Source organism: Pelodiscus sinensis, chromosome 7 (genome assembly GCF_052426305.1).
Source record: "Pelodiscus sinensis isolate ZL-2025 chromosome 7, ASM5242630v1, whole genome shotgun sequence".
In the NCBI taxonomy this organism is placed as follows: domain Eukaryota; kingdom Metazoa; phylum Chordata; order Testudines; family Trionychidae; genus Pelodiscus; species Pelodiscus sinensis.
In genome coordinates, this window is record NC_143058.1 from 41,886,651 (window position 1) to 41,901,964 (window position 15,314).

Sequence of the window (15,314 nt, forward strand, 5' to 3'; positions counted from 1 at the left end):
CCTACAATAAAGTTACATCAGATGTTTGCCTCTGTTGTCACCAGCTACACAACATGTTATGCTCTTAGCAGTGCTATTTATAAGTTGACATTTTTTCAAAGTACAACCTGCTGTTCTTTAACCATATCATTACAAAAACAAAGCCACACAATGTGAAATAACTAGAAATACCACTGATAAGGCATTACATGAAACAAAAGAAATTTCATCTTAATTAATACCATCTTAATTAGGGATGTCATTATGTAGATGAATACATGGTTAATCCATAAACATGGGCATAACAGTTAATTTTGTTGACTACATGCATTTCCCCAGGGGGTGGGAGCTGGTGCCCATTCGGAGCTGGCTTAAAAGCTGGCTCCCTACTAGCACTGGATCTGCCTCCGCCCTTTGCCCGTGCTCCTGCCTTTGATAGAGAGGCAGCAGTGTGGAGGGTGAGGGAGGCAGGCTAGAGCCAATATGCCCAGGGAGCCAGCTTTCAAGCCAGCTTCCCATACGTATTGGCTCCCACGGACCTGCCTGCCTTCACTTACTGCCTCCTATGGAGGCGGCGGGGGGAGGAGGAGGAGAGGCAGCAATCAGTGCTGGTGGAAGCTGGCTTAAAAGCTGGTTTTCCCCTGTGCCACTTGCCTCCCTTCTGCGCTGCTGTCACTATTAAAGGCAGCAGCATGGTGGGGGCATGGAGAAAGCAGGGGAGCTGCCATGAAGCAGCCTCTGTCCACTGTGGGCCTGCACATGGAATGCAGAGAAGACTCTGTCCATGAGGGTCTGAGTTCCCCATGGACAGAGGCTGTTCCACGGACAGGGGCTCTGTCCCTGGGAAGATTGGACAGCCCACGGACAGGGGCTGCTGCCACCACACTCTGCTGTCTCTGTATCCGAGGCAGCAGTGCGGGGTGGTGGGGAGATGGTTTTTTAAATTGGCTCCCTGGCAGGCCGGCTTCTGCTTGCCACCCAACGCTGCTGCCTCTGATAGAGAGGCAGCAGCGCAGGGTGATGGGGCTCGCTGGGAGCACACTGGCTGCTTGCGCCATCCCTCGGGAGCTTTCGAATAGTCATGTAACTAAGATTTCATGTGGTTACATGGCTATTCAGTTACACAATAACTAACATCCCAAGTCGTAATATTCAGAATCTGATTCAGAATGATGCTCACTCCTAGTTTGTGATTGGTTTATTGTGAGGGAAGGAAACTGACACTTTTGTGGCAGTTGGGGAGAGATCAGATATGGCATTCCTTTTGAGAAGGATGGTGTAGGTATGGATGGGAACTAGAAAGTTATATGGGTATCATGGCCAGGGAAAAGGATTTATTTCACTGGATGAACTATAGCAAGTTTAAAAGGAAGGTTGGGGAATAATATGGAAGGGCCTAGGAATTGGGTTAGTGGGGAGAGAATAGCAGCAACTGAAAGATGCCTGTCAGTTATTGTTTTATATCTTGTGGACACTTAGTTCATTTTTTCTTTCCAAGCTTCAGTATAAAACTGTAAATTACCATATGTTCCAACAAACTAGCAACTGTGTTAAAATGCAGTTAGTTTTACTATTTATTATTTTTTTTAATTAGAAATTTGGCCCTGCATATTTATCTACCTGAGATCAGAGTCAAATTCTCAGGTACCCTATTGGAATGTAATCTTAAAAAGCATGAGTGAACATTTTCAGACTGATCTCAAGACTTTTACCTAGACAGGTCTATACCAAGAAGGAGTAATAGTAAACAAACATGACCAATTTTAACATTTTTATTTTTTAATGTACCTGACATATTTTCAGCTAAACTGGAGATTATAAGTCTATATGATGTGGAGTGAGTTTAAAAATAACTTCCTGATCCAATTTATGTTTAAGGTACCACAAGACCACTTGCTGTTTTTTTTTTATAACACAAAAACTAAATGAAGTGCCTTTTATAAGTGTGGGACCTGAAATCAACAATTATAAATCCAATTAACTTACTCTAAGATACTTCAGTAAGCAAGTTTTTAACCTTGTTCAGTTTCTGCAGTGTAAATTAGTGCAAAGAAAACGTTACTTACTGTACAGTAAGTTTGCATCAAGAAAATCAAAATAAAACTCCCTCCTTTCTAAGTCTAAGTGTATTTCAGTTCATAGGAGAGTAAGTTGGAGAGAGTGGCACTTTCTCATTTGTATTTAGAACTTAGAGGATTAATCTAGAGTTGCTTGGGTTCTTAACTCATAAGATTTGTTCTTCTTTGAGTGATGTCCCACTATTGGTGTCAGGTTTGTCCCAGTGCCATGGATCAAAGACTTCTAGAGCAGTGTCCAGTTGGGCAGTGCACGTGTGAGCAGCACGTGGTATTCCCGCCTTTGAAGTTAGTTAGGCATCACAATCTTCCCTTATTTGGACCATTGTCTCATCCAAGGTCCCTTCCAACAGACCACAAGGGACACGATCATGTTCACAAAGGCCTTCATTCAGTATCTAGGCTTCATTTTGAATGACCAAAAGTCCACTCTATGCCCCACACAATCCCTACAGTTCATAGGGGCTAGCATAGATTCTACAATAGCACACGCCTATCTCTCCCATCAACGTTTTGACAATATAAAAAACCTGGTCCCAATCATGACCACCAGCCCAACTGTTCCCATCCTAACCTGCCTCAAACTCATAGGGCATATGGCAGCCACCACCTATGTCGTCCCACACTCCAGACTGCGCTTTCAATGTTTTCAACACTGGATTTCCTTAGCGTATACACCAACCAACTACCATATCCACAGACATTTTTCACCTCCTCCGAAAGTCCTAACCTCCTTACAGTGGTGGAACCAAGCACAGAATTTCTGCAGTGGGATGCTCTTCCACCGAGATAAACCATCCAAACAAATCACTACAGATGCCTCACATCTAGGTTGGGGTGCACATTTCCAATAACAATATGCGCAAGGGAAGAGGTCCAAAGACGAGTCCAGGCTCCACATCAAGCTGCTGGAGCTTTGAGCAGTTCATAATGCATGCAAGTACTTCCACGTATTCAGGATCTTTGGTGTGCATCCTCACCAACAATATGACCACAATGTTTTACATCAACTGCCAAGGGGATGCCAGATCCCCTTTGCTATGAACAGAGGCAATTTGGCTCTGGAATTGGTTTATCCGCCACAAAATAACCATCATGGCGACATACCTACTGGAGGACAAGAATACCATGGCCGATACCATCAGCCACCACTTTCTCTCAGAAGACAAATGGGAACTGCACAGTCAGATCACCCACGATCTATTTCAACGCAGGGGTTGACTGCAGATAGACCTCTTTGCAACCAGCCAAAATTCCAAATGTCCGCAGTACTGTTCGAGAGCGGCATAGGACACCACTCTTTGGGAGACACAATGCTCTTTCCATGGGATACTCACCTGTTATACGCCTTCCCTCCTATCCTTCTCATTCCCAGAGTTGTCCGGAAGATATAGACAGATGGGGCCCATATAATTCTAATAGCTCCAGGTTGGCCTTGATAGACATGGTTTCCATGTCTTTATCAACTGTCTCTGCGACCTCCTTGCCTGCTTCTGTCCCACCTGCACCTTCTTTCCCAGAATAAGGGTGTGATATTTCAACCCCAGCCGCAAACACTGCACCTGACGGCATGGTATCTAACTGGTTCTCGGAAGTGGAGCAACAGTTCTGACAGCAAGTGAGAACTGTGCTACTGCATAACAGGAGACAAATGACACATAATACTTACCTGTACAAATGGCAACAGTTTACACAGTGGTGCACCCAGAAAGGAGTCCAACCATCTATGGCTCCGCTCCAATGAGACTTGAATACATCATACACCTGAAACAATAACGTTTATCTCTTTCATCGCTCCAAGTTCACCTGGCTGCGATTATGGTCTTTTACCCCTTGATAGACTGTTTCCTCAAATTTGCCCGCCCCATCTCTAAGAGGTTTTGGAAGGGCCTACAGAACCTTCACCTACTACATACACCCATACCTCCATGTGGGATTTAGAACTGGTCCTCCCTCACTCTCAAAACCACCCTTTTAACCAATGGCAACTTCATCACTTAGCATTTTCATGGTGAGAGAGGTGTTCCTGCTGGCAATCAAATCTGTAAGGAGGGTTAGTGAACCTGTGGTTCTCATGGCCTCGCCTCCATACGTGACGTTTTACAAGCATAAAGTTGTTCTGTGGAACCCTCCCTCCTTTTTATCCAAAGTTGGTTCCAAATTTCGTATCAATGAACCAATAGTCCCTCCCATCTTCTACCTGAAATTGCTCCAGGGAGGAGACTATATTGCATGCTCTAGATGTGAGACGGGCCATTGTCTTCTATTTAGACAGTGCTTAGCCTTTTTGACTATCCCAGAGATTGCTGGTATCCCTAGCTGAAAGGTTTAAGGGAAAACCTCTTTCTTCCCAGTGTATATCAAAATTGATAACATCCTGTATTCCCACCTGCTACTCACTCCAGAATAGAGCATTACCAATGACTCCCAAAGCCCATTCCATCAGAGCGACTTCAACGTCAACTGCCTTTTTCAGGGGATTCCCAGTCCATGAAATATGTCGAGCAGCCACATGGTTGTCCAGTCGCACCTTCATGAAGCATTATGCAATTCCACCATGCTCCACAACAGATCCCATAGCAGCTACTGTGATCCTCTCCACAGTGTGTAACAATTAACTGAAGCCCGCCTACTATGTAAATGGGCACTGCTACAGTGTCACCAACAGTGGAGCACCTATGGAGAAATCACTCGAAGAAGAAAGAGAAGTTACTCGCTCTGTGCCATAACAGTGGTTCTTCAAGATGTGTCCCCCTTTGGGTACGCCACTACCCTCCTCCTCCCTGCTTCTTTGGGCATTAATAATTTGCCAGGAGGGTGTCAAAGAAGAAACCGCGTGCACAGCCTGACTCCCCTCTAACTTCAAAGGGGAGAACACTGTATGCCGCTCGCGCGTGTGCAGTCTGACTGGACACTGCTCTAAAAGTCTCTGATTCACGACACTGGGATGAGCCTGACACCAACAGTGGAGCACTCACGGGGACACACATCTTGAAGAACCATCGTTACTGCACAGAGTAACTTCTCCTTTTTCTTCATGTAAATAATTGTTCTGGGGTGGAGCTGGGAATGTGGGGTTCGGTATGCAGGCTAGGGATGTTAGCGTGTACTCATTTACGTGATTAACTGATTATCCTGGGCTCTTTGGTTAATCCTGACAGGTACACACACCCTCCCTTGTTGCCTCTGTATCAGAGGCAGTAAGTGGGGAAGATGGCTTAAAAACTGGCTACCCGCGCATGTGGGCACCCACAGAACTGCCTGGCCCCTCCCCTCTGCTGGTTTCCACAGAGGCAGCAGTGCAGAGGGAGCAGATGGAACATAGTGCTTAGGAGGAACTGGTTTAAAAGCCAGCTACCTGTGAGTACTGGCTCCTGCCTGCTCCCCTGCATGTAAATATGTAACTGCTATAAAAAAAAAAAATCAGCAATCACACATTTACACAAATACACTTTTTTTAACATCCCTAATGCAGGCTACCCTGGGAAGCCCGTCCCTCTCTCTTCGCAGCAGTTTAGGGCCAGGCGAGAAGCGCCTGTCCATGGCCACTCCCAGAGGAAGGGTCCCTCCCGGCTGGGAGACAGACACAGACAGATTCTCTAAAATATATTGTAGATAGATGATAATCTTTTCTCCATCCCTCCCATCTGGGGTGTGTCTAGTCTACAGGGGTTTTTCAAAAAAGTGGCCTTTTTTCAAAAAAATCTTCCCCTGCGTCTAGACTGCTGCTGTGTTCTTTTGAAAGTAAATTGAAAGAACGTGGCAGTTTTTTCGACTGCGGAAAACCTTGTTTTATGAGGAATAATGCCTTTTTTCAAAAGTGCTCTTTCGAAAAAAGGCGCTATGTAATGTAAACTGTGTTTTTTCGAAAGATCATCCAGACTGCCTGGGTGCTCTTTCGAAAAAGCGGCTTGCTTTTTTGAAAGTACTGGTTGTAGTCTAGACGCTCTTTTGAAAAAGAGGCTTTTTTGAAAGTATCTTTTGAAAAAGCATCTTTCGAAAGAGGCTTGCAGTCTAGACATAGCCTTGGTGTCCCAGTGGGTTTATAGCTGTCGTGGTTCTCATCTCTGGCCCCTTGCTGTCCCCTCCCCTTCCCTTTGGTCATTCTGCAATATACCTGTCCCTCCCACTAGATCCTTCTCTTTCCATTTTATGAGGAATAGTCATATTCTAGGCATATCCCATTGTCTTTGAAGAACCAAACCCTTACCTTGCTGTAAGTTATAACAAGAAGAAAACTGCATATCAAATTTGGTAGTCCTAGCTTTTACCATTTAGGAGGAGTTCTTGAACAAACAGACTCACATACAGACACATTTCTTTAGTAAGAAGATGAATCTAAAAAGATTAGGGTTCAGGATGCTTTGTTGTTAGGTTTCAACTCTTTACATTAAGTTTAGGCCTTCCCCTAGTCTGAGCAGATAGCAAGTTTGAAAAATGAGGTTAGGTAATAATAGATGCCTAGTTAAGACAAAGCTCCAATAGCAGTCCCTATTATATCAGGACATCTGGTCATCCTATGCTACTGTGACACTAGAGACAAATAATCAGCACATATTTCAATTGAGGAAAATATTCAAGAACATGATACCTTGTTCTTAAAATTTCATCACCACTTTCAACCTCTTAAATGGATGAAATCTCACATTTCAGAAATGCTAATGAAGACAAATATTTTGAGCTTGTTTCTTTAGTATTGGGTGCAGTGTAATCTGCATGTTAGAGTAGTAGTCTTGGAGGCCAGAATCCAGCATCTTAACCCCAGCTCATACATTTGTATGCATATCACTTTTTCTTTAAGCCAAATTTCCTGATTTAAGTGGCTGTGATCACTTTTTTAATCTAAATTGGTTTCTGCAAAGTTGACTTGCTTGTTTATAAAGTACTCTGTGCACTTCAGATGCCTTAATATATCTGAAATACTACTTTATTTGCTAGGGCACTTCTAATTGGCTGCCAAAAATTAAATTATTTTGATGTTAGATAGAAACATTTAAATTGATTAGAAAATGTCTAGTCAATTATTTGTGTTGCTGTCTTAGAGTCTTAGTCATTATATGGTTGGAAAAGAAAGAAGAGGCAATGTTTGCAAAAGCCCCAAACCTAAAAAGAAAAGAAAATCTACAAAGGGATAAAACTTCATAATGACCTGCTGTGCCTAGATATTTTACCTAGGTAAACATATTTTAGCACTTTGTTTCAGAAGGAAGTAAACTAACCAGCAAAATAAATCAAATAAGTTAAAAGGTCATGTCAGAACTCACATGTAATAATGTTGAAACAAAAGACAGGACTATGCAGCACTTTAAAGACTAACAGGATGGTTTATTAAAGACTAACAAGATGGTTTATTAGGTGATGAGCTTTCGTGGGCCAAAGGAAGTGGGTCTGGCCCACGAAAGCTCATCACCTAATAAACCATCTTGTTAGTCTTTAATTAGGTGATGAGCTTTCGTGGGCCAGACCCACTTCCTTTGGACCATGAAAGCTCATCACCTAATAAACCATCTTGTTAGTCTTTAAAGTGCTGCATAGTCCTGTCTTTTGTTTCAGCAAGACCAGACTAACACGGCTACATCTCTATTACTATTCTATGTAATAATGTTATCCTTCAGTAAAATACACTTTTAAAGTATATTTTTCTAACACATTGTATTCAGTCTGTGGTTTCTGTAGGAGATCAAAGATTGTCCTTTTGGCAATCATGTCCAGTGTCTCCTGTTGATTTTTAGCTATGCATTTAACGCAGAAGTGAATTGCAGACTATTTATTCTCTGTAGTAAAATCAGTACAGCTATTGATTTTGTAAACTCTTCCCTACCCCAGGAGGACCAGAATGGAAGCCAAGGTGTGGGCAAGCGCAAGAGGGTGAAATTAAGCAGCAGCACCAAAGGTATTTATAAATTAATGATCTCCATTTATCATTCTTGCTTTGTGTTTATCTTAATATATCTAAGAATGCTCAGTCTGTTTTCAAGCACTGGGAAGCTGCATGTGACATAGGCATTTAGTATGTCAGTGAGTATTTTTAATCTGCCATTCTCATCTCATGGGGGAGCGAGTGCCACCGTTCAGTATTTGGTGTCGACTTATCATTTGTCACTTTTCTTTTGCAAGGGAACTTTTAACAAGTCATTGTGTTGTCAGTATTTAGGTGGAAGGCTTTTCAAATGCTAATAAATAAATAAACTGGTGGAAGGCTTAGTTTGTTCCTGATAACCTCTTTCTTTATGCTCTAAAAATGAATAGTCCTCTGTGGCACCTTAGAGATTAACAAAAATATATAGTATAATTTTTTATGCAGGTATTTAATATAATTGAAGTTAGGGCCAGATAAGAGCACTTTCCCTCTGATCCTTTTTGTTCCTCAACTGAACTGATCCTCTAATAACACTTTTTAATATGAAAAGAGGTGTCATTAGAAATAGATATTCACATGGAGACTCCTTTGAAACTACTTACCTTTATATCTTACTGTTAATAAATACTCTTTGTGGGCAACATTTTGCAATCCCTAGACCAATTTAAGCAAAACTCCCACTGAGATCAGTGGGGGGGAAAAAAAAGCAAGGAGTCTGGAGGCATTTTAAAGACTAACAGTTTTCTAATGGCATAAGCTTTCGTGAGTTGCAGCTCGCTTCCTCATATGTGTGAGCTCAGTGAGAGTTTTATCTGAAGAATGACTGATAAAGTGCATCAGGATTTAGCCTTTTGGGGATTGGAGTTGGGTGAATATCCGTGTCTTATGCTTTTTGTTGATAGGTAGGTTGGTTGTTTTGAAAAAGTGCCAGTGGCAACTGTTAGTGTCTTCCATACTAATATTTTCAATAGACAATGAGTCTGTCTTTAAAATTACAATATACCATTACTTGTGGTTATGACAAGACAGGAAGATAGCCTTATGTAGCTATAAGGCACCATAAGGGACTATCTATGGGGAAAACCATAATGAAGGCATGAATAAAGCTTTGGAAAGACTTGAAAGAGAGGACATAGAGTTGCAATTTGAAATGGAAAGGTGCCTGAACAGAGGCATTTGAAGGAGTTGTGATTGGTGGTGGGAGAGGACAATTATAATTTATGGTGTTACATATATGGGACCAGACAGAAGAGAGAGAGCGAAAACCATAGTTTGTTCTTCAGGAACTTAGAATTCAGTGACCGGACAGAAAAGCAGAGAAGGAAGATATCTAGTTAAGGCACTTCTATCTGAGTCTTTGGAGCAGGGGTGGGGAACCTCAGGTCCAGAGGCCGGATGCAGCCCCCAGCTTGCCTGGATCCAGTCCCTGAGGCTCAGGATCCTCCCCCCAGCATTGGGGAGCCTGCGCTGGTGCTCCATCCCCCCACATTGCCCTACTTTGAAGCTGGAATACACAAAATCTATTAGGTTGGGCCCCCTCTGGTGTGAGAGGGGAATGTGGGGAATATCTTTCTCCTTCTCAGTCAGTTTCTCATTTGTATGTGGCCCTGGACTGATTTTTTTTTTTTTTTTTTTTTTTTTTTTGTGGGTCAGTGGCCCCTGACAGAAAAAAGGTTCCCCTCTGCTTTAGAGTTTTAATCAAACATTCTAAAAGATAATGTAAAATTCTCATGACTCTAGAAAGAATGCAGTTTCCATTATAAAAGTGAACTTCAATTGTGGGACAGGAAATTCAGGACTAGAATCTGACAAATGCCCAATTGAACGTTATTTGATGCATTTCAGCAAAATTATTCTTTTAACTAAACCTCTGTTTTCCCCAGGATTGTAGTCTGCCTCTCCCCCCCACCTCTGCACTCCAACATGGACTGTAATGGTGGTGATGATAGCTCCTAATGTCAGCCCCAGAGGAGGGTGTCTGCCAGTGGGGGAAGGGAAAGTTTGTTTTTATTAAATATTGGATGGTTTTCTGAAGTTTTCAGTATTCATATTTTCTGTCCCTAGAGTGTATAAAATAAGAATATTAAAAGAAAATTTTAGAAAACTGAGTGTTGAATAATAACAGATTTTACCTCGGCATATAAGCAGATTTCCTATCCCAGCATAAATCTTTAATGGTACCTCCTTCACAGCAGGCTATGCATTTGTGATACTTTGGCATACTAATGCTGATAGCTCAGGAGAAAAAATTTAAACAGCTACAAATGTATTCTTTTGTGGTAATAGGGAAAAATAAAAGATAGAGGTAACACTTCAGTACGAAATGTGGGTTTCAGTACAGGCAGTCCCCAGGTTACGTACAAGATAGGGACTGTAGGTTTGTTCTTAAGTTGAATCTGTATGTAAGTCGGAACTGGCGTCCAGATTCAGCCGCTGCTGAAACTGACCGCCAGTTCTGACTTACATACAGATTCACCTTAAGAACCCCAAGTCAGCTGCTGCTGAAACTGATCAGCCGCTGATTCCAGGAAGCCCGGGGCAGAGCAACTGTGCCTCGGGCTTCCTGTAGTCAGCGCTGGTCAGTTGCAGCAACGGCTGACTTGGGGACGCCTGGGGCAGAGCAGCTGGGGTGCTGCTGGGTTGCTCCAGTAGCGCGGCTCCTTGGCGCTACTGGACCAACCCAGCAGCACCCCAGCTGCTCTGCCCCAGGGTCCTGATTCAGGTGCTGCTGAAACTGACCAGCAGCGGCTGAATCAGGACGCCTGGGGCAGAGGGCTGGGGTGCTGCCGGGTTGGTCCAGTAGTGCCCAGAGCGGCGCTGCGGGACCAACCGGCAGCGCCCCAGCTGCTCTGCCCCAGGGTCCACAACAAAAGCCTGGTCTGCAGATGGGGGGGGGGCACACTAGCTGCGCCCCCCCCCCCCCCAGCAGACCAGGGACACGGGGAGCAAAGCCGCAGCAGCGGGGTGCCTCGCCTCTGAGGCTTTGCTCTGGCGCTGGACCCGCTTTGCTCGCGGTGCCCCTGGTCTGCTAGAGACAGTCCCCAGCAGACCAGGGGCACCGCGAGCAAACCCGCAGCCGTGGCGGGGTCCTGCGCTTCTGAGGCTTTGCTCTAGCAGACCAGGGGCACCGCGAGCAAACCCGCCGGGGCTGCTGCTTTGCTCCCAATGCCCCTGGTCTGCTGGAGACGGTCCCCAGCAGAGCAGGGGCACCGGGAGCAACTTTTCTCGCCCTGGAGGTCAAGGTGGCTGACCGCTGCCTGTGAGCTCCGGGGTGAGAGAGCCCCGTTCGTAAGTGCGGATCTGACATAAGTCGGATCCGCGTAAGTCGGGGACTGCCTGTACTGAGCAACTTGTCCTTTTCTCTTTGTTTTGTTTTGCTATTTCTAAAACACTCATTCATTTAATTTAAAAGATCTAATTTATAACACGTTTTCATAGATGCTATTTATTTTATTTATAAAAAATACATAACACTTTTCACGAGCATAGGAGTGATAGCCTTGGTGTCCTGGACAAACTCCAAATTGGATAAGAGCAGTTTTTCTTAATTCTTCAGCAGGTATAATTAGATATAGGGGTGCTCTCTCTGGCCTCAAGCTGTTGTATATAATTGTTTTGCACTGTTAAAGTGGTGTGTTTTTGGTCTAGGAAGCTTCATTTCAGTGATGGATAATGTGAATACATACATTATTGGTATCTGTGTATTGGGATGTAAGAAGTGTACTTAAAATTATTGTGTCTCTTTTGTGGATAGATGATTTTAAGCTGTATGATTATGAAGCTGTCATCTTTAATGAGTAGTAAATTCATACATATGTCTTTTAAAAAGGGCAGAGGATGAGACCCTAAATGATTGTTGCATGCTTGCTGTAGTAAGTGACTGGGGCCTTTTGATGGAATATGCACGATTAAGAGAGGTAAAAATGAATTCTCTGGTATTAAACTTCCAGAGCATTGGTATATTTTTTTCTTTGTTTGGATTGGAAGAAGAGATTCTTCATGAAAATGCCTCTCAAATTTAAATTGTTCATATTGCTTGTGATATTTTAACAAATATTCAAATTTCTAACACAGTGGTTACAGTCAGCCACTGGCATGACCCAATGAAATGTTGGCCCTGCTGGGTGATAAGCTCATCTGGAGCAGGAGCACAAAGCCATCTAATGTACCCCACAAAACAATTGGGTCTCTTCTGGAGGGGTGGGGAACTGTGCCAGGCCAGGAAATACACTGATTCATCATTTCTTGCATTGACTGCCCTGATTTTGGAGAGTCTTTATGACATCCCAGTTTCGCATATATCTCTCACTTTTCTGGGATAATTCTCAAAGGGGAGAGGTGCATTATTGCTGCATGTCTTCCTCCGGGGAAAGATTCCCTTTTCCCACAGCCCAGTTGACTCCAATAGGCACTGGAGGATCATATTTGCATAACTCTCTCCATGCTATAAGAATGGACATGCTCTGTAATCTGTGAATAATAAGTTTTATAGGTTTGAAGGAGAGTGAAAACACTGTGTGACCCTATAGGCTCATAATGAATCTGGGAGTTAAGAAACTTGAGATAAACTGGGCTTTTGACCCTTGTTCTACTATCAACTTGGTTTATAATTCTTGAAAAAGCTGCTTTATTTCTCAGTTTCTTTATTTGATAGGTAGTATAATACTTGCCTCTTTCATGATTGTTTTGAGAATATATTATTTAGTATGTAAATTTATTTGAAGAGATAAAATGTAAGTGTTAAATTTTATTTAAAGGTTTTCAAAGTTTGCAAACAGATCATATATGTTTTTAGGAGTAAAACCTAATTTGTGTATCAGTTTTAACATTCAATTAGTGTGGGTCAGGTTCTGCAACACTTGCAGAATAGTACTGTTCTCATCAATACATGTTGAATAGTACTGTTCTCATCAATAATCTCACTGAAGTCATGGCTAAATCTTCAAGTTGTATAGATGGTTGTAGCTCAGTTGAAGTCACTGGAGCTATGACAATTTCCATCAGCTGAAGGTCTGGCACAGTGGTGACTATTTGAAGACTGTCACTACCCAGTGTAACACTGATAGCTTGGATTCTGTGTACAGGTCTGGGGGTATGTCTACACTACAGCGCTAATTCGAACTAACTTAATTCGAATTAGTTAATTCGAACTAAGCTAATTTGAACTAACGCATCCAGACTAAAAAACGCTAATTCGAACTAGCATGTCCACACAGAGTGGACCCTGAATCGGGGTTAAGGATGGCCGGAAGCAGTGCCGGCAGGGCATCAGATGAGGACTTAAAGCGTGGAGCTGTTGTCTCAGGCTAGCCGAGGGCTGTGCTTAAAGGGACCCGACCCCCACCCCGGACAGACAGTTCTCAGGGGTGCCCCGCTTGCAAAGCAGTCCTGGCTTGGATTGCCCGGAGTACCCCACACTGGGCACATCACAGCACTCGGCCATCAGCCCGGCTGCACTTGCCGCAGGCTACCATCTGGGGAGAGGGGACAGTTGGGGGGCTGCAGGAGAGGTTCCACCCCCAGAAGCCCGCAGAGCCAGCCCAGTCCTCCCCATTGGGGGCTCGTACCCCATTTCTCCCTCACCTCCTTCCACTAACCCCTCCCTAGCCCCCCTTCCTGATGTACAAAATAAAGGACAATTTTGTTCAAAAATAGAATCTCTCTTTATTGAACAAAACTGGGGGAGACTGGGAAAAGGAGGTGGGAGAGGGGAAGAGAGAGGGTGGGAGAGGGGAGGGCAACTACAATGATGAGGGGTTTGGAACAGGTCCCATATGAAGAGAAGCTAAAGAGACTGGGACTTTTCAGCTTAGAAAACAGGAGATGGAGGGGGGATAGGATAGAGGTCTCTAAAAGCACGAGTGGGGTGGAGAGGGTGCATACAGAAAAGTTCTTCATTAGTTCCCATAATAGAAGGACTAGAGGACACCAAAGGAAAGGAATGGGTAGGAGGCTTCAAACTAATAACAGAAAGTTGTTCTTCACAAAGCAAATAGTCAACCTGTGGAACTCCTTGCTGCAGGAGGCTGTGAAGGCTAGAACTAGAACAGAGTTTAAAGAGAAGTGAGATCAAGTCATGGAGGTTGGGTCCATGGAGTGGTATTAGCCAGGGGGTAGGAATGGTGTCCCTGCCCGAAGTTTGTGGAAGGCTGGAGAGGGATGGCACGAGACAAATGGCTTGGTCACTGTCTTTGGTCCATCCCCTCCAGGGTCCCTAGGGTTGGCTGCTGTTGGCAGAAAGGCTACTGGGCTAGATGGACCTTTGGTCTGACCCAGTACGGCCATTGTAAGCTCAGGGCTCAGGGTCGGGGGTCTCAGTGGACCACCTTGATTTTCATGCAGACCTGCTCCTGGGTGGCCAGGCTGGCAGCTCTCCTGCCCTAGACGGCCGCTTTCCTGTGCCTAGTGCGGAGGTCATGGACGAGGTCCATGATGTCTGCACTGGACCAGGCGGGTACCCGCCTCTTGCGGTCCTGGGCAAGCTCCCGGGAGCCGCCAGCCTGGTCCCGGGAAGAGGGAGAGGGCTGGGGGGCATCGAGTGGCTGGCTCGAGCCATGCCAGGTGCAGGGTCTGCTGGCTGGGTGCTGGCAGGCTTGCACCTGGCATGGGCACTGTAGCCAGCCTATGCCCCTTTAGGGGGTCCGGGGCCGGGTGGGGGGCAATAGAGTTTCCCTGGTGTTGGCCAGAGTGGCCACCAGGGAAAGCTGGGGAGGGCTAGCCTCCCACTAGTTCGAATTAAGGGGCTACACACCCCTTAATTCAAACTAGTAAGTTCGAACTAGGCTTAGTCCTCGTGGAATGAGGTTTACCTAGTTCGAACTAAGCGCTCCGCTAGTTCGAATTAAGTTCAAACTAGCGGAGCGCTAGTGTAGCGCCTATCAAAGTTAATTCGAACTAACGTCCGTTAGTTCGAATTAACTTTGTAGTGTAGACATACCCTGACTGTGTAGCTGATTTGTATTGAAGACTTCCACTGATGGGACTGCAGGACTTCCATGCATGAAAATATTGTAAGCTGATAGTCTAGACAGTATTGGTCATTTCTAACTTTTTTTGTCAGGTGTTCAAAAAACTATTTTTATCAACATCAGCAAGACAGTAGTGTTAAGATTACTAATTCCTAGATGTTTGCATCTAGGAAATTAAAGAGAAACATTAATAAATTAAGGTTGAAATGTCCTTAGTGAAAGTTAAAATCATTCTGAAGCCTTTCCCCCCCCCCCTTCTGTTCTTCTGCTTTTTATGCAGATCAGTCCATCATGGATGTTTTAAAGCATAAGTGTTTTCTAGAAGAATTACTATTTTGGACAATAAAATATGAATTTCCACAAAAGATGGTAACTTTCTTACTCAACATGCTACCTGATCAAGATTATAAGGTATTTGTGTCTCCTCCTTCC

General features: G+C 44.1%; 1 protein-coding gene across 4 annotated transcripts in view; it reads left to right on the forward strand.

Moving 5' to 3' along the window:
• Positions 1–15,314, forward strand: part of UBR3 (ubiquitin protein ligase E3 component n-recognin 3) — a 240,482-nt gene that overhangs the window by 37,635 nt on the left and 187,533 nt on the right. For all 4 annotated transcript variants that reach the window (XM_089779752.1, XM_089779753.1, XM_089779754.1 and 1 more), the window contains exons 6-7: positions 7,881–7,947; positions 15,163–15,293. In XM_089779752.1, coding sequence (XP_089635878.1) covers positions 7,881–7,947; positions 15,163–15,293 — 198 coding nt within the window. The remainder of the gene's footprint in view (positions 1–7,880; positions 7,948–15,162; positions 15,294–15,314) is intronic.